Genomic DNA, 20,228 nt, shown 5'->3' on the forward strand with positions numbered 1-20,228 from the left:
ATGACAAAGGTAATAAATGGTAATGCACGTCCTTTTATTGTCTTAATTGTTAAACTATGTGACAACTAGTATGTTTTTCGTATATAACAAAGTAAACAAGCGGCCATGTTGGACTGTTTGGGGTGCTTCAACGGAAAACAGATGGCGCCACTTTTTTGTAATTCAAGTTAAAAAAACTAGATGTCATTATTTCTATGTCCGAAAGGAAAAAAACATTAGCGATATTCTTTTCACATAAACATACGTCGAAGTAAAACCATCGTTGTTTCTCGCTTGCATTTAACAACTAACCTAAACTAACCCCAATCCCGAACTCGCCCAAGGGGCTTTATTGTTACCTACGATGCAGAAGTACGAAAAACTGGAAAAAATTGGAGAAGGTAATGTCTTAATTACCTATAGTGTGTGCCATAGTGACCAACACCTTCACTGATCGAAACAAAGACAATTCTTTTTGAATGCACCTTATAAATAATTTACCAGTTAACACCAGATATAATGAACAACTACTTAAGTTGCTTCGTTACAACATTGAGTCATTATTTACATGATAATGACTCATTGTCATTATCATGACGTGTGTGTTTTATGTTTGCTCATCTTTTTTTAGGAACATATGGAACTGTATTCAAGGCCAAGAATAGAGAAAATCAAGAGATAGTGGCATTAAAGCGTGTTCGTCTTGTATGTTTTCTTTTAATGTTTTATGCTTCATGGTAAAAACTTTTTCTTTTAATCCAATGTTAGGATGATGATGATGAGGTAAATTATAATTGTTGGAGAAAAATATTTTTTATACTGCATTCACTATTGATGTTAGGGTGTTCCATCCAGTGCCTTGAGAGAAATATGCTTATTAAAAGAGCTGAAACATCACAACATAGTAAATGCTACTTCTTTGTAACATGTTAATTGTTTTATGTATAATATTTGTCTTCATAGGTTCGATTACATGATGTTCTCCATAGTGATACAAAGCTAACCCTAGTTTTTGAGCACTGCGATCAAGATTTGAAGAAATACTTTGATAGCTTAAATGGAGAGATTGACAGTGATCAAGTGCAATCTTTGATGTGAGGGACAACCATAAATTTTTTCTGTATTTCATAATCTGTTTTTAATAAATTTAAATTTTAATAGGTATCAACTGTTACGAGGCCTAGCATTCTGTCACAGTAAGAATGTTTTGCACAGAGATCTGAAGCCTCAAAACTTGTTAATCAATAAGGTAGTGAATCGTTTCATCTCTTTTATTCTTATATATTGCAAAGCCATTAAAAAAGACTTTAATCTGTCTATTTTATGTGTTTTACCGGGTTAACATGCAAATTAAGTCTTTTTTCAATTTAATTTTTGGTAGTAATAGTTGTTATGGGTTAAGTATCATTCACACTGCAGGGTTTTGGAGCGTTTTATGTATTACATTCAGCGTTTTGAGGGGGGGGAGCTTACTTACACAAGCTTACGTAAGATTTCTTGCGTTGCGTTTTCACTTCGTTTTAAAATTACATTACGCTTTAATTTTCTGAAAATATTTACGAAACGCTGTACGTAATACGTAAAACGCTCAAAATACCCTGTAGTGCGAACCTAGCTTTAAGCATTCTGGCAAAAAAGTTGGCAATTTAGTGTAGACAAATTTAATTTTTTTTTCTTTATAATTTATTAATTTTTTTTTTATCTCACCATAATGCTGAGATTTTTCATCTGGGATATGTCTGTGTGACTAATTGTTTATATGATGCTGTGTTTTCAAATATTATAATAATTTATTTTTAGAATGGTGAGTTAAAGCTTGCTGATTTTGGTCTTGCAAGAGCTTTTGGTATTCCAGTTCGTTGTTATTCTGCTGAGGTAGTCACACTGGTAAGCAAAGATGATCTATGTTAGTAATATGAAATTTCTCCCAAGAAATGGCTAATATTCTGAAATATCACAAAAAGTATTTCTTATTGGTAGTGGTATAGGCCTCCTGATGTATTGTTCGGTGCTAAGCTGTACACTACGTCAATTGATATGTGGTCAGCAGGATGCATTTTTGCTGGTACACATTTATGTCCTTAAGTTTCCCGTGTGCGGACAATTTTTTATCTAAGAAAAATCTTGTGATCTGCATTCTCAGAACTTTCGAATGCAGGACGACCTCTTTTTCCTGGGAGTGACATTGATGATCAACTTAAGAGGATATTCAAATTGCTCGGTACGTATTATTTAAGAACTTTATCTGTTTTAGTGTGTTTACAGTCAATAGGGATAGAATGCTTAAAGAATACTATCAGCAGGCAATCATCTTAATCTACCAGGCGAACAGTTGAGCAAATGATCCGTTTTCTGTTGTCGTTTAGGAACTCCTACCGAGGAAGCCTGGCCAGGTTTGTCACAGCTGCCGGATTTTAAACCGTTACCTATGTACCAACCACCAAGCAGCTTCTCGCAAGTTGTTCCAAAAATGACAGCTAAGGGCCGAGATTTGTTACAGGTATTATTTATACAATTCAGTCCGAAAAAATCGTTTACTTACGTAATCAATCGTTTGTATAGAAATTGCTGTTGTGCAATCCCGCTCTTCGTTTGTCTGCAGATGAAGCCATGGCGCACCTTTACTTTAACGATTTACATTCAAGTATTAAAAGCACGACTACGTAATATTCGCCAACTTACTAATGGTGGTGCAGATAATTTCTCTAGAATTTAAGATATTTTCGTGTGTATTATTTTTTCGTTTTCAACGTACGTATGTCGAATTACATTTCATAAAACCAAACTAAGGTAATATATGTTCTAAACCTGGTTCGTTACGTCTTTTTTTTGCCTTTTCTTGGCGCGAATGTCATCTAAAGTTTGTTCTATTGAACGCTGGTCTTTCTTGTTTTCGGATGACACAAAGCCGTATTTTCGATTGATTTGAGTTACCTTGGTTGCCTCCTTCACCTGTTCGTTTCCTGTTTTACACCGTTGCAACAACAACAAAAAAATAATTGCAAATACAACACAAAAGATATCATCCAGTTTTCATGGCTTACCGAATAATCGGTCGTATTTGGTTGAATAGTGTGCCACCGCAGCTGACTCACTTTTTGAAGAGGGCAGTTGGTCGACTTCTGGTGTGGATTCCTAAAAAGTATTCATTGTTTAGAGAAAAAATAAATAATAAGCTTGTATAGAGACAAATTGTTCAATTTAACATCCAGTACCTCTTCAACTAACTTTGGTTTCCATTCCAAACCTCTCCTGTAAGCAGACAATTCCTCTTGACAGGGAGTAAATTCCTTTTTGTAGACAACCACATGTCTATCAATATCTTCTTCACCAAAGGAAAATGCAGAAAGCCCTGCAGTTTCAGCAATTTCATGACTATAGTTGGACAATATAAACAATCAAGTAATCTTGGGATCTGCTGTAATAATAGGGATTTATACAAATACATTATGCTACGCTGTATTCTATTCATTGGTGGTAAGGTGACTTTTTCTAAGGCATTATCCAGCATAAAGTCAGCAATTTTGGTTTGCATCTATCAAACACAAAACTTTATAATAAGAATCCTCTCAATCTTCTGGATTCAAATGGAGTTATTCTTTACAGAAGTATTATAAAATACCTTTTTCTGAAAATTTCTTAGAAGAGCACGTTCCTCATTTTGCCTCTCGATTAAGTTTTCAGCTTGTTCTGAAAAAGTAAACAAAAAAAAAAAAAAAAAAGACACAAAAAAACAAAAAAAAACAATGAAAACATTTGCGTAAACAACCGTAGACTAAAAGGTAAAATTTTTCGTGGGAAGCAGTAAAAGGGAAAGAAATTGTTTTCTTACTTCTAGTTGCTTTTCTTTGCTGCTCATCAAGGGAAGGAGGCTTTGTCATCTTATTTAATATGGACCCAAGTAAGTCTTCCATTTGAATTTCGATGAAACTATTTCTTTAAATAATCAGACAGCAGCACAGCACTCAAGAATTCCCAGTTAATAACAAAAAAAGTAGCCCTAAAGCCTAAAGCATGAAAACGATCAATGGAAAGTTGGTAACTAAAACGCAAAATTTTTTGCGGAGTCTAATTACTTTAGTAAAGACAACAACACAAGCTCTATCCAACACAAACTCCGTTCACGGAAAGTCACAAATATTTGATGCTTTTTATCTTTTATTGTAATCGGCTACTGCCTTCATTTGTTTCTTTTTTGTGTTTATTTTTATCATTTACTTTTATTGTTCGTTTTTTGCATTTGGGATGGAGGGGAAATGTGGAAATGGAAACGAATGAAATTCGCCTGCTAAGCTCAATAGATGGTAGAATCTATTGCAACGAAATCTTTCGGTGCAATAATGCACTATTTCCCTATTGCAACGAAATATGTCGTTGCAATAAGTGGCGTTATGTTTATGTTTTGTTATGCGAAATGTTTCGGTGCAATAAATCCTCGTTTTCCCTATTTTAACGAAAGATTAAATTGTATATATTATATTTCTTTATGCATAGCCTCTTTTTAATTTCAGGGGGATTGATTGATGATACTTGTTGATTAAACCACGAAGAATACTAATAGATGGATAAGTGGAGGGTTATAAAAGTATAAAACTGTAATTCCTCCTGGCATTTTCATTCACGCATGCGCGACAGTTCGTGAGCAAACGAACGAGCCTTGCAGTCTAGCTGCATCCAGCTAGATACTAGTAGAACCCGAAACATTGTTTTGACAAGTAATGTCATTTTTCGGTTGCGGGTTTTCATTAATTACCAAGTAACGGGTTTAATCGTGTTAAATGTATGATTATACGATTCAAGTATATTTAGGTGTCAGAACTGAAATTGTACTTTTAGAACGCCGCATAACTTTTATTAACAATAGTTTACTTTTACAATTATCAAAATCTTGTTAACCATTTAAAGGAGAAAAAAGCTCATTTTTTAGATTTCCAGAATTTCTATTTCCGGTTTTATTTCCGGTTTTAAAATGTCAAATAACTCCTTATTTATTGGTCTGTCAGAAAAAAGATTCCCATTTTCGTGATCCTCGTCAAATTTGGGGTCGACTCCATGTATCAACTCAAAATACCCTAAAATCGTCAAAAATCGCAAATTTTCCTAAACGTTCATGAAAAATCGCGATTTTGGACAAATCCAACTTTTGGCTAAAACTATGCCTCACGGGCATCGGTAGCCGGGCAAAAATGGCCCGCCGCAAAAAAACAAAACAAAAAACATGCCTCACGCGCAACGATAGCCAGGCAAAAAGAATGCCTAACGGGCATGGGTTGCCGGGCAAAAAAACCGGCAAAAATAAATGGAAATAATTAAAAAAGGAACTAAACTTTTCACCATTAACCTTAGTTATTGGCAAATTTAGCCGATTTAGCGAAGAATATGAAGGTAGTGAATTTATTAAGCTTGGCAACGTCCGATCGAAACTCAACGCACATTGCATAAAGTCGAAAACACTGGCTGGCTAGTGAACTGCAGTAGTATAATTGCCAGAATAAAATAGTGTTGCTTATTCACTTTGCTAAATAAAGTTAAGCTGCAAATAAGGGTTTTTCAACAGAACATCACTATGGCATCTAAGCTGCCGCCACCACCTATTGTGAATCCTAAACGCAAAAACTTCCTAGGGCAACCAGCTCCTCAAGGATATGTCGCTGGTGTTGGTAGAGGGTAAGGCTCAGAATAACGATTGCTTCTGGAAAAATCGAAACAAATAATTTCTTTTTCTATTCCCAGTGCAACTGGCTTCACTACTCGATCAGATATTGGTCCAGCTAGAGATGCGAATGATGTCCCAGATGACCGCCATCCAGCTCCAGCAAAACGAAAAAAAGATGATGAAGAAGATCTTGAAGAAGATCTTAATGATGCAAACTATGATGAGTTTGCTGGTTATGGGGGCTCTCTTTTCAACAAGGATCCATATGACAAAGATGATGAGGAAGCTGATGCAGTTTATGAAGCTATTGATGAGCGTATGGATGAAAAAAGAAGAGAGTACAGAGAGAAAAGACGCAAGGAAGAAATTGAAAAGTATCGCCAGGAAAGACCAAAGATCCAACAGCAATTCAGTGACCTTAAAAGAGAACTCTGTGCAGTATGCATATTTTATTTTGTTTGTTGAACTCACATTATTCCACCCTATAATATTAATCTGTTTAGGTTTCAGAAGATGAATGGAAGAATATACCCGAAGTAGGCGACGCTAGAAATAGAAAACAGCGTCTGCACGGGAGACGTGAAAAATTCACCCCACTTCCCGATTCGGTATTGACCCGAAACCTGGGAGGTGAATCCGGCACTTCAATTGATCCGAAAAGTGGCCTCGCGTCTGCGTTCCCCGGCATGCTTACTCCGACAGGCGATTTGGACTTGCGTAAAATTGGCCAGGCTCGCAACACGCTCATGGACATCAAACTTAATCAAGTCTCGGATTCTGTTTCGGGCCAAACAGTAGTCGATCCCAAGGGCTATTTAACAGATTTACAGTCTATGATTCCCACTTACGGCGGTGATATCAATGATATTAAAAAAGCTCGGCTTCTTTTGAAGTCTGTAAGGGAGACGAACCCTAATCATCCTCCGGCATGGATTGCGTCAGCTCGTCTAGAAGAAGTGACAGGTAGTTTGTAGTAAAAATTTTTGTATCGATGGACTTTACTTAAACGTAAACAATTATACAGGAAAGCTACAGGCAGCTCGTAATTTGATTCTACGAGGCTGTGAGACTTGTCCACATTCAGAAGATCTATGGCTGGAAGCAGCCCGTCTTGTTCCTGTTGATACGGCGAAGAACGTGATAGCGCAAGCCGTGAATCATTTGGTTAATTCGGTCAAACTTTGGATCAAAGCTTCAGAACTAGAGCAGGATATGAAAGCTAAAAAACGTGTATTTAGGTAATTTTAAATCTAGTATTCAACTTTTTTCTTGTGTTATTAGTTGCAGTAAGATAGATAGTTTCTTTATGCAGGAAAGCGTTAGAACACATTCCTAACTCAGTTCGCTTATGGAAAGCTGCTGTTGAATTAGAAGAACCAGAAGATGCAAAAATTCTTCTTTCTCGAGCAGTTGAATGTTGCCCGACCAGTGTTGAGCTGTGGCTTGCCCTTGCTCGGCTGGAAACGTATGAGAATGCCCGTAAGGTATTGAACAAAGCCCGTGAAAATATTCCTACAGATCGCCAGATCTGGATCACTGCCGCCAAACTCGAAGAAGCACATGGAAATACTACCATGGTGGAAAAAATTATTGATCGATCCATCAATTCCTTAGCAGCAAACGGAGTGGAGATCAATCGAGAGCACTGGTTGAAAGAAGCCGTTGATGCTGAAAAATCAGGCGCCGTTCTTACTTGTCAGGCCATCATCAAATTTGTCATCGGCCATGGGGTTGAGGACGAAGACCGCAAACACAGCTGGCTAGAAGATGCCGATAATTTCACATCTCAGGTAATTATTAATTATATATATATATCTAGGGTTTGGCCCCCCGTTGATCAAGTCGGCTTTGGGCTGATCAGTATTCTGGGTTGAATCAGACTCCTGACCCGCCCCTATAGATCCTGTTCGGCGGTTTTCGAGATGGGCCGGGCACTCGATCACAGCCGATCGGGGCCGAGCTCTAGATGTATATTGTTTTTTTGGTTTTTATTTTTATTTATTTATATCTATTTATTTTGTTTTATTCTATTTAGTTTTTTCTACTTATTTGCCTTTGTTCATTTATTTATTTATTTTGGTTTTATGAACTGAATGATTGATTGATGATCTATTTGCCGACCTACAGGGCGCGTTCGAGTGTTCGCGTGCCGTTTATTCCCATGCTTTGGAAATTTTCCCTGCTAAAAAATCTATCTGGCTTCGAGCAGCCCACTTTGAGCGACAGCATGGAACAAGAGATTCTCTAGAATCACTACTTCAACGTGCTGTAGCCCACTGTCCTCAAGCTGAAGTACTCTGGCTTATGGGTGCTAAATCGAAGTGGTTGGCAGGTAAAGAAGAGCCTACCCACACCTATTAATGTAACACATATTTAATGAGTTGCGGTTATCTTTAGGTGACGTTCCGGCAGCACGTTCCATCTTGTCTCTGGCTTTTCAAGCAAATCCCAACTCCGAAGAAATTTGGTTGGCTGCAGTTAAGCTTGAATCTGAAAACTGGGAATATGAGCGAGCGCGCAAACTGTTGGCGAAAGCTCGAAATTCTGCCCCTACTCCCCGTGTGCTAATGAAATCAGCCAAGCTAGAATGGCATCTAGGTGATCTGGGAGAAGCACTGAAACAACTGCAGACGGCCATCGAACAGTTTCCCGATTACCCAAAGTTCTACATGATGCAAGGGCAAATTCACGGTTTGCAGCAGCGTATGACTTTAGCTCGCGATAGCTACAGCCTAGGGACTAAGAAGTGTCCCACCAGCGTTCCACTTTGGCTTTTGTTGGCCCGACTTGATGAAAGTCAAGGAAACATGACCAGGGCACGATCTGTTTTGGAGAAGGCTCGCCAGAAGAACCCGCAAAACCCACAGCTCTGGCTAGAAGCCATCCGATTGGAGTGGAAGACCGGTCTAAAGGATATTGCCTCAGCCATGATGGCGAAAGCATTGCAAGATTGCCCCACCTCCGGCCTGTTGTGGGCCGAGACGATCTTCCTCGTCGATCGACCTCAACGCAAAACAAAAAGTGTCGACGCGCTCAAAAAGTGCGAACATGATCCACATGTCCTTTTGGCTGTTTCTAAACTATTCTGGACGGAAAGAAAAACGCAGAAATGTCGGGAATGGTTTAATCGAGCAGTGAAAATTGATCCAGATTTCGGAGATGCTTGGGGATATTTCTACAAATTCGAGCTGCTTCATGGAACAGCCGAAGAGCAGAATGATGTTAAAAAGCGTTGCGTTCAGGCCGAGCCAAGACACGGTGAAGTTTGGACAACTATTTCAAAAAGCCCTCAGAATTGGCGAGCAAAAACCGAAGACATTCTTTTGTTAGTAGCAGAGGCTTTACCCGTTCCTGTCTGATCCGCATCTTTGTCGTTGCTCTTCGAATAAAATATTTTACATTTTTCTGCTCAAGTAAGTCTTTTATTTTCACATGGTTTTCTTAGATATAAAAAAAATATTAGATTAAGTGTGAACGCGACATTGGACCACCCGACAGTAGCCCCCATGGTTGTCCCGACACCGCCCGGGCTATACGGATCAGATGCAACTCTTTTGCAATTCGAAATTGATGTCATGTACCAATGATCAACGCAATTTTTGGGGGGCTCACAAAAATGCACTTTGATCTCAGACATTTATAACATGACGATTAGCTCAATGGTAGAGCATCGGCTCCGTGTACCAATAGCAAAATCGAAATCAGTGTTCAATTTTAATAATGCCATGTGATTTTGATCGAATTTGAAGAGATGTCGTTATTTGCAGATTTTGACGAAAGTGGTAAGGCTATACCCTTCCCACTTATTCAATTTTGGCCAAATTTAAAATTTTGCTTAAAATACATGATTTAGATTCAGAATTGTATGGTAATCACGGAAATCAAGTTTATTTTTCCGTTGGTTTTATGATTTTGGAACTAAAGGTAAAAAAACTAAACAAAGTTGGTATGCTAACAGCACTTTGTTTTATTTTATTTCTAAAAAGGCTAGCTTAACGAGAAAACCAATAGCTTAATCGAAATCAGCGTTCAATTCTAATAATACCATGTGATTTGGATCGAATTTGAAGAGATGTCGTTTTTTGCAGATTTTGGCGAAAGTGGTAAGGCTATAACCCTTCCCACTTTTTAATTTTTGGCCAAATTTAAAATTTTGCTTAAAATACATGATTTCGATTCAGAATTAAATGGCAATCACGGAAATAAAGTTTATTTTTCCTTCGCCATTATAGTTTAAACGTACAAAAAAGTTGATGCTCTAACAGCACTTTATTTACGTTTGTTTTAAAAACGGCTGGTTCAACAAGAAATCTATTAACTTAATTGAAATCAGCTTTCAATTTTGATTAATCTACGTGAATTTTTTTCTCCAAAGCCAAGGTATAGAATGCCAAAGCTATCGGGAACTTTGAACACCGGGAGCCGTTGAGTTTTAAAAAAAAGTCGGGCTTATTTTATTTCCCATTTGTGCAGTTAGGAAAACTAGATGGCGCTGCCATTCTTCTGGATTGACTGCTAGTTACGTGCAAGCATGAAGTTCATGGATGACAGGATGGTGCAAGTTAAATCGGTGCTAGCAGTGTTTCTTAAGTTTGCTGTGTTTTAAAGGATTGTTCGTCTTAAAATTAACGGTAATTTATCTTCTATAACATATTTCTATTGTTTGGAAGTGTAACACTTCAAAATTATTGCATATGGAAATCAACAGACTTTCCTTTGTTATCAGCTAATCGAACTGCAGACCCTGAGAATAGTGAGCTATCCATATCTCTGTTTTCCATCATGGCACTCCTCACAGAAAAACGTTCTATTTCATTAAAGCCTTCCATCAAATTGAATTAGTTATACAAAGATCATTACCATGAAGCCAAATGGCTGTGGGTTCTGATGCTGAAGATCTACAATGACCAAAATTCCTTAGAATAGTACACCATCTGATTTGTGTTGTTTATTGCTCAAAGGATTGTACAACATTGAATTAATAATAATTCTCATCTTTCAATTGAAGTCTTTAAGGTTTCATCTACTATGTTTTGCTGTCTGTCAACCAACATCATCCCATTCATCCAGTTTTCTCGGCTTCTCAACTTAGCCAACAATCAACCATCAGTATTAAATGCATCCACTCCTAACACCTTCACTACTCAATCAACTACCTTCTGTAGACTTCAACATCCAATCAAGGTTTTTTGGTTTTTTTTAATAGTCCATTTCTCTGCCATTACATCAATCTGGTATGATTTGCTATTACAGATCTTTAAAAACTTTGTCATCGGATCCCATCTCGACCAGTGCAGCAGTCTTCGTCTTCGTAACCGGGCAACATGCATAGACTTAAACGCCATCGCTTCATTGTGGTATTTTAATTTAACCTATTATTTAGCAATCTTATTTTGGTATAACAGTTTCTATCCTAGAGCTGCCAATTGTTCATCGTCGTTTCCAACTAAAAATCGCCGTTCAAATACAAATCATCCAGTCATGCGTCGCTATAGAATTTACCACGTAAGTTTTATTTGATTCGCATTCAAAACTAATTATATCAGCGTTCTTATTCATTGTATTCGCTATTTAGGTGATGTCTACTTTGATTGATCCATGGCAGCGTGGAAGATTCGTGGACTCAAGAAAACTCGTGGTGGGGGCGTACAGTGCAACGTGGATCGTCACACTTTTTCTGTGGTATTGTTTGTTTTGTTTTGTGTTGCTAGTTAACCCGTTGGCTGCCACCCATTTGCTCCCCTTTTTTTTTTTAGCTGTAGGGACCGGGCGCGCTGCTCTGCCCTATGGGGTGGAGCAGTTGCAATGCCCTTGCCCGCCGCAAGGCGGTTAGGCAATGCACCATTAGGGACTTCTCTTTGTTCGATGCAGTGATGGTTACCTGAGGGTGTGCATTCCCTGTAAAGGTTTCCATCACTGTGTCAGCCCGGACTTGTCTTCGGACAAGTCCCAACAATCGTGGATCCTTCAGACAACGATGCGTAGTGAGTAGAAAAAACAACCTACGGGTTGTATGGCGTGGCAGCCAACGGGTTAACTAATTGTATGTGTATGTATGTTTGTACTTTGTAGTTATGTGTGTATTTTATGTATTGTTGAAATATGTAATGTATAAAAGTGGTGGAATTGTGGGTGGAAGGTGGGAAAATACAAAATAATTCCATTTACAACATTGTATTTATTCATTATCTCAAACATTTAAAAAGAAATTATGTCAAGATATTACAAATCAAGCCATCATTTGGTAATCGATAAAATCTTATACCAACTTTTCGATATGAATTGAAATTTACATAAAATTTTATCAACATTAAAAATATCCCTGTTGCCGTTTGTCTACATCGCGAACTAATTTTTTAAAGTATCGACACACATACTTTTCTCAACGTCAAAGTTTTGCAAATCGTTCCGTCTATGTATTTTGTCAACTATTCCAATGGGTTGCCTCACATTCGTAGTTACCATTTCAGAAACCTTTAACTTCTCATGTAATTTAATTTAGCATTTGAGAAAGAAAACAAAGTTAAACATATTACGGTTGACAAGATATCATCTTGTCAACAAGGCAATCATGTTAAATGAATTCGGAATACTTCGGGAAAAAATGCACTGTAAGTTGGGGACAAATTACATAGAAAAAAAATTTAAAAAATTCTTATTCTAAAATGCTTAATGGCACAAAAACTTGTTCACTTCAGAAGTGTTTTTTTCTTCAATCTTACCAATTCAGGCTGTTTTTTCATACTGAACTAAAACATGACAATTCAAGTCCCTGGCTGATGCTTCACCTCCATACATTCTCATCCCAACACCTAAAGAAATGCAAGAGATGAAGACCATGCTTTGTTGTACAGAAAATGTAGCATGGAAAAATATTTTGAATTAGGATGGGTGTCGGGAAAACTAATCATTCAGAGCGAAACCCTGTTACTTGGCTGATTGATACAATAATACTAGAATGAGATACTAACAAAATATATCAATAGGATGCACCACCACTTTCTGAAAATGCATCACCCAGTAGCAGAAATGGGCTGGCAGACATTTGAAATTGGTCGAAAAATCTAAGAGAAAAAAAAGTTAGTCGACTCGTACACATTGCTAAATGTGCTCTACGAACAAGTCAAATAAGGAGTACGTCAAATTTCGAAAAAGTACTGTGAAATATGCAATTTATTTGTTTGTTACGGCTGAAGCTGGAGTCAGACCCACAGAATTATTAACATGTACATCAACGTGGTAAAATTCCGGACAAGAGATCGACAGACCGACCACTTAACATGACAAACGCTCCATACTTAATGACGGCTAAAGCACTTGATCAGAGAAAATTCCCTGCTACGTTGCCAGATCTTTGCCGAGAAACCTTCGATTTGACGGATTTGAAAAAAAAAAAAAAAAGGGACGTTAGAAGAAAACTAGATTTTTTTGGGCCTGTATCTCTTAACCAGACTACCAGTCACATACTGGTTACTTATAGTTTGATAATACGCAGCCATTTAAAAAGAAAAACAAATCACTTTATACCCTGATTGTGCTGTATCACGCTAGCGCTGAGGCACAACTTTGTTTAGCTATTTTTTACGTTTATTTTGGAAAAATTCAACTCCTACGACAAAACAAAGCCAATTTTAGCAATCACCATTCAATTGCGAGTCTCAATAATGTATTTTTCACTAGATCTATATTTTTGAGAAAAATGAAAAAGTGGGAAGGCTATACCCTTCTAATTTTTCTCAAAATCTGCAAAAAACGACATCTCTTGGAATTAGTTGAAAATCACACACAGAATTCCACGCCATGGTCCCGCTTTAAAACAGCTAAAAATGAAAGATTTGTTTGGTTTACAAACTAGTAAAGGCAAAGAATAATTGTAACAATTCGCAGTTTTTTTTAGACTTTTCCCCGTGGTGTATAACAATAAATTATAATACAGCAAAAACTCAAGTATTTCCCCCCCCCCCCGTAATTGAGGCAATGCTTTCTGTTAATTAGACTAAATCCTACTTAAGTTCAACCGTTTTTATATGCAACATCTAGTAAACAAAAACAAACATTGGGCATGCAGTGAATTTTATTTCGATTGGAAAAGAGCTAATTGTACTCATTCTTTACGGAATTCTAATATCTAATTATTATTTTGAATATTTGAAGCCACCAAACGATGTAACGAAAGAGAACACATCAGATTCTGTATCGAAGTTCGAAACAAGAGTTCTGGCGTTTTTCGTTGAAAGATTTGAAATATCGCCTTATAAATTCTCCTTTTATGTATCGTTGCAATCGGTTATCTAGTTGAAGAGTCCTTGTACAGCCAGTGATTGTAGAGCGGCTAAAGACGCCTGGAAACCAGCATTGTAATCACACGCTACTTCGTTTGTAACATAGTTGTCCCGATCATCCACGTAGACGTCTTTATCGTCCGGCCCGCCAACAAGAGCTCCGTACAGGATCTGAGGATTGGGTCCTGTCGAACTATAGGTGCTCCAGTCACAAGGGGCAGGTCTGTTCGGACATGAACTACGTCAATGACGAAAAGAACGAAAATTACTGTAGTTTGCATCATTGAAACATACTGTTAAATTCTCACTGAAATGTTCAGGTTATCTACATCGTTTTTCATGTCAAAAAAGTTTTTTTTTTATCTTACCTAGAAGAGTGATGTGGCTTTACAGGAGGATTGACCCCGAAACCTACAACAAAGCTTCGGCCTGTGTCTCCAAGCGCGTAGTGAATTTGCTTTTGCGCGAATTGGCGGTATGTTAGTGTACTGATGTTAAGTTCAGCAGCCTTTTCAGTTTGTTGCAAAATTTTGATTAGTACATTTTTTAATTATTAGGACTCAAGGTAAAAAAAATACTAGAGATAAGACCAATATTACTTGAAGACAAATGAAAGCGATATTTGATGCATGGCGCAACGATCCCCATTTGTTGATGAAAAGAAGTCCTTTAGGAGTTTTTGGCTGATTTACTTTGGAATCGCAGAACACTTTTACAGCATTCTTGTACTGGGTTTCACCCGTTAGTTTGGCCAACATAACCTTTATTTGTTATGTTAAAAAAGCATTAATAGGCTATCATATATGCGACAAAAAATTTCCTGAACAGCTGAACGCACCTGAACACCAGGGTTTTTCGAATCCCATGAAAATTCCCAAGGGTTGCTCGAGAGACCAAATTGGGTGTAAAATGTCTTGGCGTCATTGAGGTAAGTAACATCGTTAGTAGCCCTATAAAGCCAACTAGCGCTCCAAGCCAATTCGTCTCCAAAACCACTTGATCTATAGGAAAACAAGGCATTGTTGAATTCAGTAAGAGATAATAAAATTGGCGATAGATTACGGGTAAAAGTCGGCTACTTGAGGAATAGACTGACTATATATCCGTTGATATTGTTTGGCGAAGGCATACAACTGCTTGGCTCTTGTCAAGCAAAGAGCTGAGTAAGTGCTATTGACTGATCTAAAGACCATTGAAGTTGCCGCCAATGCGGCAGCTGTTTCTCCGGCTAAATCGGACCCTGTAGTGGACGTAAACGATTCATTTTTTAGAGTCTAACTTTATGACAATAAATTATTAGTCAAATTACCGGGATTTGTTGCGGAAATGAAGAATGCCTGCATTAATTTATAACACCAATTAAAACAAATTATTAATTCAAAGAAAAATAAACAAACTATTTATGGCCTACCGGTCGATTCATAGTCATTTCTTCGGGACGCCCCCAATAGTTATGATCTAAAGTGCCATCGCCCACTTGTCCATATAATTTATTTGCTGCTACGTGAGCTTTGATAAAATAATCGGTTGCCCATTTCACCATATTTTGAGCCTTAGTCAACTGACCTAAATTTAGCAAAAGAAAAGTTCAGAATTCCTATCACATTTTACATTAAGATCAACATAACCTGCAGAGGAATAACCAAGGGGAAAATCCACAATCGACCATGCTATAATGGTAATGGCGCTGGCTAAAGGAAATCCGAGCTTCAAGTGATCTCCAGCTGTCAATAATAGTATGATAAAATGTGCTACTATTATACTGAAACTTGCTTACGTAAGCAACGTCCTACTGACCGTCATAGTAGCCTCCGGTGAGATCCTCTCCACTTTGTCCACGATCATTTACGGCCGAATCGAGCCGATATGGAATCGGGTTATCAGCGACCGGAAGACGGCCAGATCGCTGGGCGTAGTAGAAAAGCAGCGATTTTGTGATTGCTTCGCGGTAGTTGTATTTGGTTGGTAATCCACCCCCTGAAGTTGTAGTCACCTGTAAAATAAAAAATTTTCGTTACAGGATTTTCTGTAACCCTCGATGGTTGTTGTTACCGGCCTGGTAGTGGTTGTTAATGGTTTTGCTGTTGTCAACGGTTTAACAGTCGTGATTAATAGCTTGGTTGTTGTCAATGGCTTAGCAGTTGTGGTTAATGGCTTGGTTGTTGTTAAAGGTTTAGTGGTAGTTTTAGTTACTTGGAAAGTGCAAAAAAAATTTTAAAATGTGACTGACACTTGCATTTTGAATTGATCAGGTATGTCATATACCATTAGAGCAGACGTTGACGCCATTAAAAAGAATAATAGTTATAACGGGTGCGGGAGCTGTGGAAACATAGTAAGCATTGAAGCCAACCCCACTTAACGTAGCACCAGCATTCTGAATTCCATTATAGCTAACGTTGCTTAGTCGATATTGAAGTGTGTTCGTTACAGTCGACGTAGCGTCCCAAACCTATTAAAATTTTGGAAAAATTGCTTTAGTTTTCTTTTCAACAACAATGGCAAAAATTGACACCTGTAAACTTGAAAGAACCGAAGAAAATGTTATGTCCATCTTCCAATTAGTGATGGAGGTCTTGATGGGAATTTTAAGAGCGGTGGTATAACCTCCGGACCATGACGAAGTTACGGATACGATATTGTCACAAGGTCCCCCTGTAGAAAAGCGTTAATTTAAATTATTTAAATAAACTTCTTGTCCATCTTAACATAACATTTAAGAGTTGGCAAACATACCGGAGACAATGCGAATGAATAGAAGAATGTATGGTATAATGGAAAAAACGGGTGCAGGCAACATTTTCTGTTAATTGCCTGATAGTTGTTTTTCAGCGCTGTTTATACCTTTATACTGCAAGTGATGTTCGATAACTGCACAAGTTCGTGATTTAACTTTTCAAACAGGACGTTGATAAATCGAATTGCAACTACGTAGTATAAGCCAGAACTGTGCAGCACATGTGTTCATCCCAGATGGCACATATGCCTGTAGCAGAGGTGGCGTTGCACAGCTGGCATTGGATTATATTAGTCATAGTCAATGTAGCATCCGAAACCTGTTCAAATAATAATAATTAAAAAAACTTTACTTTCTACTTGGCCACAGGAGCATAAATACGCACGTAAAGACTTGAAGAAACCGAAGAAAATGTTATGTCCATCTTCCAGGTTAGTGGTTGAGGTCACAATTGGGGCTTCGAACGCAGCTGTTATGCTGACCGTGACTTTCAATAATTGCAGAAATTTCCCTTTTTTAAAAATGCTACAACATAGTTTCCAAATTGGGTAGGCAAACACAACTAATCCAGGGCAACATACAGATAGAACAGTGTCGGCTGTGGTGGTAAATAAAGTTGTGTAACACGGTAATTGATGTAGTTGGGGTCACACATTAAACTCACCATCAAACAACCAGTTTATCGGGAGTATTAGGAAGATGCATATTACCTTCTTGTCTACCAACAGCGCCACTAGTGGTAGTACTTGATGATTTGATGTAATGGTAGTGTCTCGGAGTCAGCCTTTAGATGGAAAGTGGATTGCTTTCGTGCACCTGCGACCGGAAACGGGATACTCACTTTTGCTTGACTGGTGGGATGAAGCTGTTTGAACTGAGTTTCGGTTTGAAAGAACAAGTGGATGAAGTTTTGCGCGTTGCCCGTAAATACTACAAGCTTTCAGGGAGACGAAGAGGCAATAATTTCTTGACCAGACTTCCGCCACCCCGTTTCTCTGTAGGCAGTGGCTAAAAGAATTTAAAAAAAACACACAAAAAACAGCTTTTTTAGATCCTTCTTACATAGAAATTCTCTGACAAAAAAAAAAAAATAAATTTTTACCAGTCGTAAAAGAAAAAGATTAACGATGGGCGTGCTGCGCGAATGGGATGAGGAATCGGCTGTGTTGCCCGAGGGAGAGGGCGCTGAAGGAAAATTCAGCCAATTGACCAAGTTGGCAATCGGACCAAATGCTGCCACTACCATCGGTGCTGTTGTTAGGGAATAAACATGGTTATTGCTGGAACAAAAGCGGGAGACCGATGAAGAAGAAGTGGAATAACACAACGACGACGAAATGGTAGAGGAGTTTGAATTGAAAACCGTTTAAGGTTCTCCTTCACCTACTACGATGACGGCAGTATCCCGTGATCCGTCGGCCTTGCCAGCAAGAAGATTTACGGAAAGCGGAAAAACGCGGCGAAACCACTGTTTTCCAATTTCAACTATTATTAATTGAACAGTAGCTTAACATTTGATCGTGATCTTCTAAAATCCTAATATTTGCTTTAGTACCCAACCTTTTACCAAGTCATCTAAATATAAAACAAATTGGATTCACCGAAGTGATAGCATCAGAACGAAATGAACATATATCATACATATCATACATATTTCAAATTTACTTGAAAGGTGAGAATCGGAAGGCAACAGGCGCGCGATGGTTGTTTTCCAAATAGAATCATCGGTAAGATTGGGTAGTAATTGGAGTCTTCGCACTGAATTACTGGATAGTAAGCAATGGAAAATTGACGAAATTAGAAAAACAGAATTGAGGTAAGAATACCTCCATCAACTGCATATTGTGAGTCATAGTACGGAAATCCGTTTCTCCTTTCCGCCACAACACCTCTGGTAGAACTGACTTCGTTTCGTTGGAGTGGTTTAACAAACGAGTGTTGCATGTGAGAATCAACTTGTTATTACTTCTTCAAACGATACGTGAATGGGTTCAATTTGATATGATAGTTAGGATTCGAACTATTCAAAAAGAAGGCATGTTAAAAAGTTTCTCCTTCTGAAAACAAAAGGTCGAGAAAAGAAAAGATTTATGCCATGTAAACAAAAACAACGACTGCCCAACGTTTTTTTTTACAACTAGCATTCTGTCACTGAAGATTGCGGTACAGGAAACAAAAGCAGATAATATGACAGTGCGACCTACTCAACTGGAATGCCCCTTCGTTCCGTTCTACGAAAAGAAAACTTTGGACGAAATTGGAGAAATTCTCCTTGTACACTTCCAGTCACGTACCTAGCGTATACCACATAATGATGTGATATATGCTAGTGGGCTTGATTGGCAGAGATTGACAAAAATCTAGTCCCAAAGCGAAAGGCTAGTGTTTTCCCCAGTTCCTTCAAATCACTATCTTTCTCCACAAATGCTGCCATATCAATGTTGTATACACAAATTCAACAAAATATTTACCTCATCTTAAATATCTGCAACATTGCAAACAGATTTTGAACTTTGAAGTGCAATCTATATCAGGGTTGTAACATCAGCAACATGCTGAGGTATGGAAAATAACATAGAATAAACACGGTGAGTGACATTAAAAAAACACCAATCAACTTGTGTTGCAATTAACTTACGAAATCGATTAAATAGTAAGGTGGTAATGCAGTTAGCTTCCTGCGATCGGTCCTTCCAGAAACACCTATGTTGCTGGTTCCCTCACATCTTTTTCTCTCAAACACCAATAACTAAAATATGTCTCATCTGGGTTATTCTACAATCATGATAAATACTCTTAAAGTAACTCACTTTGACAGCAAACAAGACTCACTGGCTCTAAACACTACAAAATTGGACAAACCAGGTAACAACCACCAGAAGAAATCCAAGAACCAAACTGTGGTAATTATTAACATTAACATTCTATAGGCATGCCATGTTACAACAATGAAAAAAGTTGCTTCCAGTTCCATCTGTGTACATCAATAAAGGCAGAATGATAACTAACTGATAGCAAACTATCAAACAATGATGCAAGGCTACTACTGAAATCGCCGTTTTCCAAGAAAGGTCAAGAGCCTTGAAGTACTGAATTTTCAACGACGAACCGCCCAGTGACGACCAACATACAGCTAACTTAAAATGTGGCTTACACTAAAATGCAGTTTTTTTTTATTCGTTCCAGACAACAACGTAGGATTGGTTCCAACATATTCCAACAACCCAAAATCGAAAAGAACGTGTAAAAAACACTAATGACCCTTCTTTCCCACAACCTGAAAACTCTCGAATGGCGACCGTGGTGAGAGCCATCTGTTGACAAAAGATTCTTTTTCCATTCTTGATTTAAATTTCTTTCACGCCGAGGGTGCCATCTGTTGACAAAACCTTTGTTTTTATTATTTATAACAGAACTTATTTTATAATGGTTTTCTTGGTTTTCAAAGTAGTGGAGACCAAGAATATTTGTAACATTTCAGTGTTAATTTGTTTCAGACTTTTTAAAGCCCGCGGTATATAAAAATATATTATACTAAAAATGTAGATATGTTTTTTTCCCGTAATTGAGGAAA

General features: G+C 37.9%; 4 protein-coding genes and 2 long non-coding RNA genes across 9 annotated transcripts; 3 read left to right on the plus strand and 3 right to left on the minus strand.

Annotated features, from left to right (window-relative positions):
* The first annotated feature begins 117 nt into the window (after positions 1-117).
* On the plus strand, positions 118-971 carry LOC116915889 (cyclin-dependent kinase 10-like). Its single transcript, XM_032921034.2, has 4 exons — positions 118-380; positions 611-684; positions 748-883; positions 943-971. The coding sequence occupies exons 1-4, from the start codon at positions 344-346 to the stop codon at positions 954-956; spliced, it is 261 nt and encodes an 86-aa protein (XP_032776925.1). The 5' UTR covers positions 118-343; the 3' UTR covers positions 957-971.
* Positions 972-1,172: 201 nt separating this feature from the next.
* LOC116915782 (pre-mRNA-processing factor 6) lies at positions 1,173-9,048 on the plus strand. Its single transcript, XM_032920912.2, has 11 exons — positions 1,173-1,228; positions 1,780-1,866; positions 1,960-2,044; positions 2,123-2,200; positions 5,537-5,646; positions 5,713-6,073; positions 6,139-6,598; positions 6,660-6,873; positions 6,948-7,425; positions 7,763-7,967; positions 8,033-9,048. The coding sequence occupies exons 3-11, from the start codon at positions 1,976-1,978 to the stop codon at positions 8,992-8,994; spliced, it is 2,937 nt and encodes a 978-aa protein (XP_032776803.1). The 5' UTR covers positions 1,173-1,228; positions 1,780-1,866; positions 1,960-1,975; the 3' UTR covers positions 8,995-9,048.
* Positions 2,691-4,199, minus strand: LOC116915870 (sperm-associated antigen 7 homolog). 2 transcript variants are annotated; one of them, XM_045168214.1, is made up of 7 exons: positions 4,056-4,199; positions 3,812-3,986; positions 3,602-3,669; positions 3,426-3,514; positions 3,195-3,354; positions 3,024-3,114; positions 2,691-2,942 (listed from the first exon to the last, which is right to left on the minus strand). In XM_045168214.1, exons 2-7 carry the CDS (start codon positions 3,891-3,893, stop codon positions 2,782-2,784), a joined length of 651 nt encoding a protein of 216 aa, XP_045024149.1. In that variant the 5' UTR covers positions 3,894-3,986; positions 4,056-4,199; the 3' UTR covers positions 2,691-2,781. The 2 variants fall into 2 exon arrangements, with proteins under 2 accessions (XP_045024149.1, XP_032776901.2); XM_032921010.2 differs by lacking the exon at positions 4,056-4,199 and having other exon boundaries at positions 3,812-3,994.
* A 1,058-nt stretch (positions 9,049-10,106) lies between the features above and the next one.
* On the plus strand, positions 10,107-11,358 carry LOC123469375. The gene is made up of 5 exons (XR_006642602.1): positions 10,107-10,266; positions 10,644-10,819; positions 10,889-10,992; positions 11,053-11,140; positions 11,211-11,358. It is a non-coding gene; the product is annotated as an uncharacterized LOC123469375 (long non-coding RNA).
* A 671-nt stretch (positions 11,359-12,029) lies between these two features.
* Positions 12,030-12,949, minus strand: LOC116926522. Its single transcript, XR_004396137.2, has 3 exons — positions 12,756-12,949; positions 12,607-12,699; positions 12,030-12,447 (listed from the first exon to the last, which is right to left on the minus strand). It is a non-coding gene; the product is annotated as an uncharacterized LOC116926522 (long non-coding RNA).
* A 742-nt stretch (positions 12,950-13,691) lies between these two features.
* On the minus strand, positions 13,692-19,930 carry LOC116932843 (endoglucanase 15). Of its 3 annotated transcripts, XM_045179053.1 has the most exons (22): positions 19,702-19,930; positions 19,465-19,628; positions 19,293-19,403; positions 19,126-19,209; positions 18,481-18,711; positions 18,320-18,420; positions 18,038-18,229; positions 17,757-17,905; positions 17,040-17,662; positions 16,654-16,973; positions 16,433-16,572; positions 16,183-16,369; positions 15,970-16,109; positions 15,715-15,910; positions 15,546-15,641; positions 15,329-15,483; positions 15,227-15,254; positions 14,980-15,157; positions 14,756-14,918; positions 14,517-14,678; positions 14,286-14,425; positions 13,692-14,155 (listed from the first exon to the last, which is right to left on the minus strand). In XM_045179053.1, exons 10-22 carry the CDS (start codon positions 16,715-16,717, stop codon positions 13,927-13,929), a joined length of 1,878 nt encoding a protein of 625 aa, XP_045034988.1. In that variant the 5' UTR covers positions 16,718-16,973; positions 17,040-17,662; positions 17,757-17,905; positions 18,038-18,229; positions 18,320-18,420; positions 18,481-18,711; positions 19,126-19,209; positions 19,293-19,403; positions 19,465-19,628; positions 19,702-19,930; the 3' UTR covers positions 13,692-13,926. The 3 variants fall into 3 exon arrangements, with proteins under 3 accessions (XP_045034988.1, XP_032796630.2, XP_032796639.2); XM_032940739.2 differs by having other exon boundaries at positions 17,757-18,229; XM_032940748.2 differs by having other exon boundaries at positions 17,757-18,229; positions 19,699-19,930.
* Positions 19,931-20,228: the final 298 nt, after the last annotated feature.

Source organism: Daphnia magna, linkage group LG1, assembly GCF_020631705.1.
Source record: "Daphnia magna isolate NIES linkage group LG1, ASM2063170v1.1, whole genome shotgun sequence".
NCBI lineage: Eukaryota > Metazoa > Arthropoda > Branchiopoda > Diplostraca > Daphniidae > Daphnia > Daphnia magna.

Coding starts and splice junctions, on each gene's coding strand:
- LOC116915782 (XM_032920912.2), top strand. CDS start 1,976: ATGTATTGTTCGGTGCTAAGCTGTACACTACGTCAATTGATATGTGGT. Junction 2,201..5,536: donor GAGGATATTCAAATTGCTCG/GTACGTATTATT, acceptor GTTTTTCAACAG/AACATCACTATGGCATCTAA. Junction 7,968..8,032: donor TAAATCGAAGTGGTTGGCAG/GTAAAGAAGAGC, acceptor GGTTATCTTTAG/GTGACGTTCCGGCAGCACGT.
- LOC116915870 (XM_045168214.1), bottom strand. CDS start 3,893: ATGGAAGACTTACTTGGGTCCATATTAAATAAGATGACAAAGCCTCCT. Junction 3,515..3,601: donor TAAGAAATTTTCAGAAAAAG/GTATTTTATAAT, acceptor TGTGTTTGATAG/ATGCAAACCAAAATTGCTGA. Junction 3,355..3,425: donor AGAATACAGCGTAGCATAAT/GTATTTGTATAA, acceptor GTCCAACTATAG/TCATGAAATTGCTGAAACTG.
- LOC116915889 (XM_032921034.2), top strand. CDS start 344: ATGCAGAAGTACGAAAAACTGGAAAAAATTGGAGAAG. Junction 381..610: donor ACTGGAAAAAATTGGAGAAG/GTAATGTCTTAA, acceptor ATCTTTTTTTAG/GAACATATGGAACTGTATTC. Junction 685..747: donor CATTAAAGCGTGTTCGTCTT/GTATGTTTTCTT, acceptor ATCCAATGTTAG/GATGATGATGATGAGGTAAA.
- LOC116932843 (XM_045179053.1), bottom strand. CDS start 16,717: ATGTTGCCTGCACCCGTTTTTTCCATTATACCATACATTCTTCTATTC. Junction 16,573..16,653: donor ATTCATTCGCATTGTCTCCG/GTATGTTTGCCA, acceptor GCTTTTCTACAG/GGGGACCTTGTGACAATATC. Junction 15,911..15,969: donor TAACAACCACTACCAGGCCG/GTAACAACAACC, acceptor TTTATTTTACAG/GTGACTACAACTTCAGGGGG.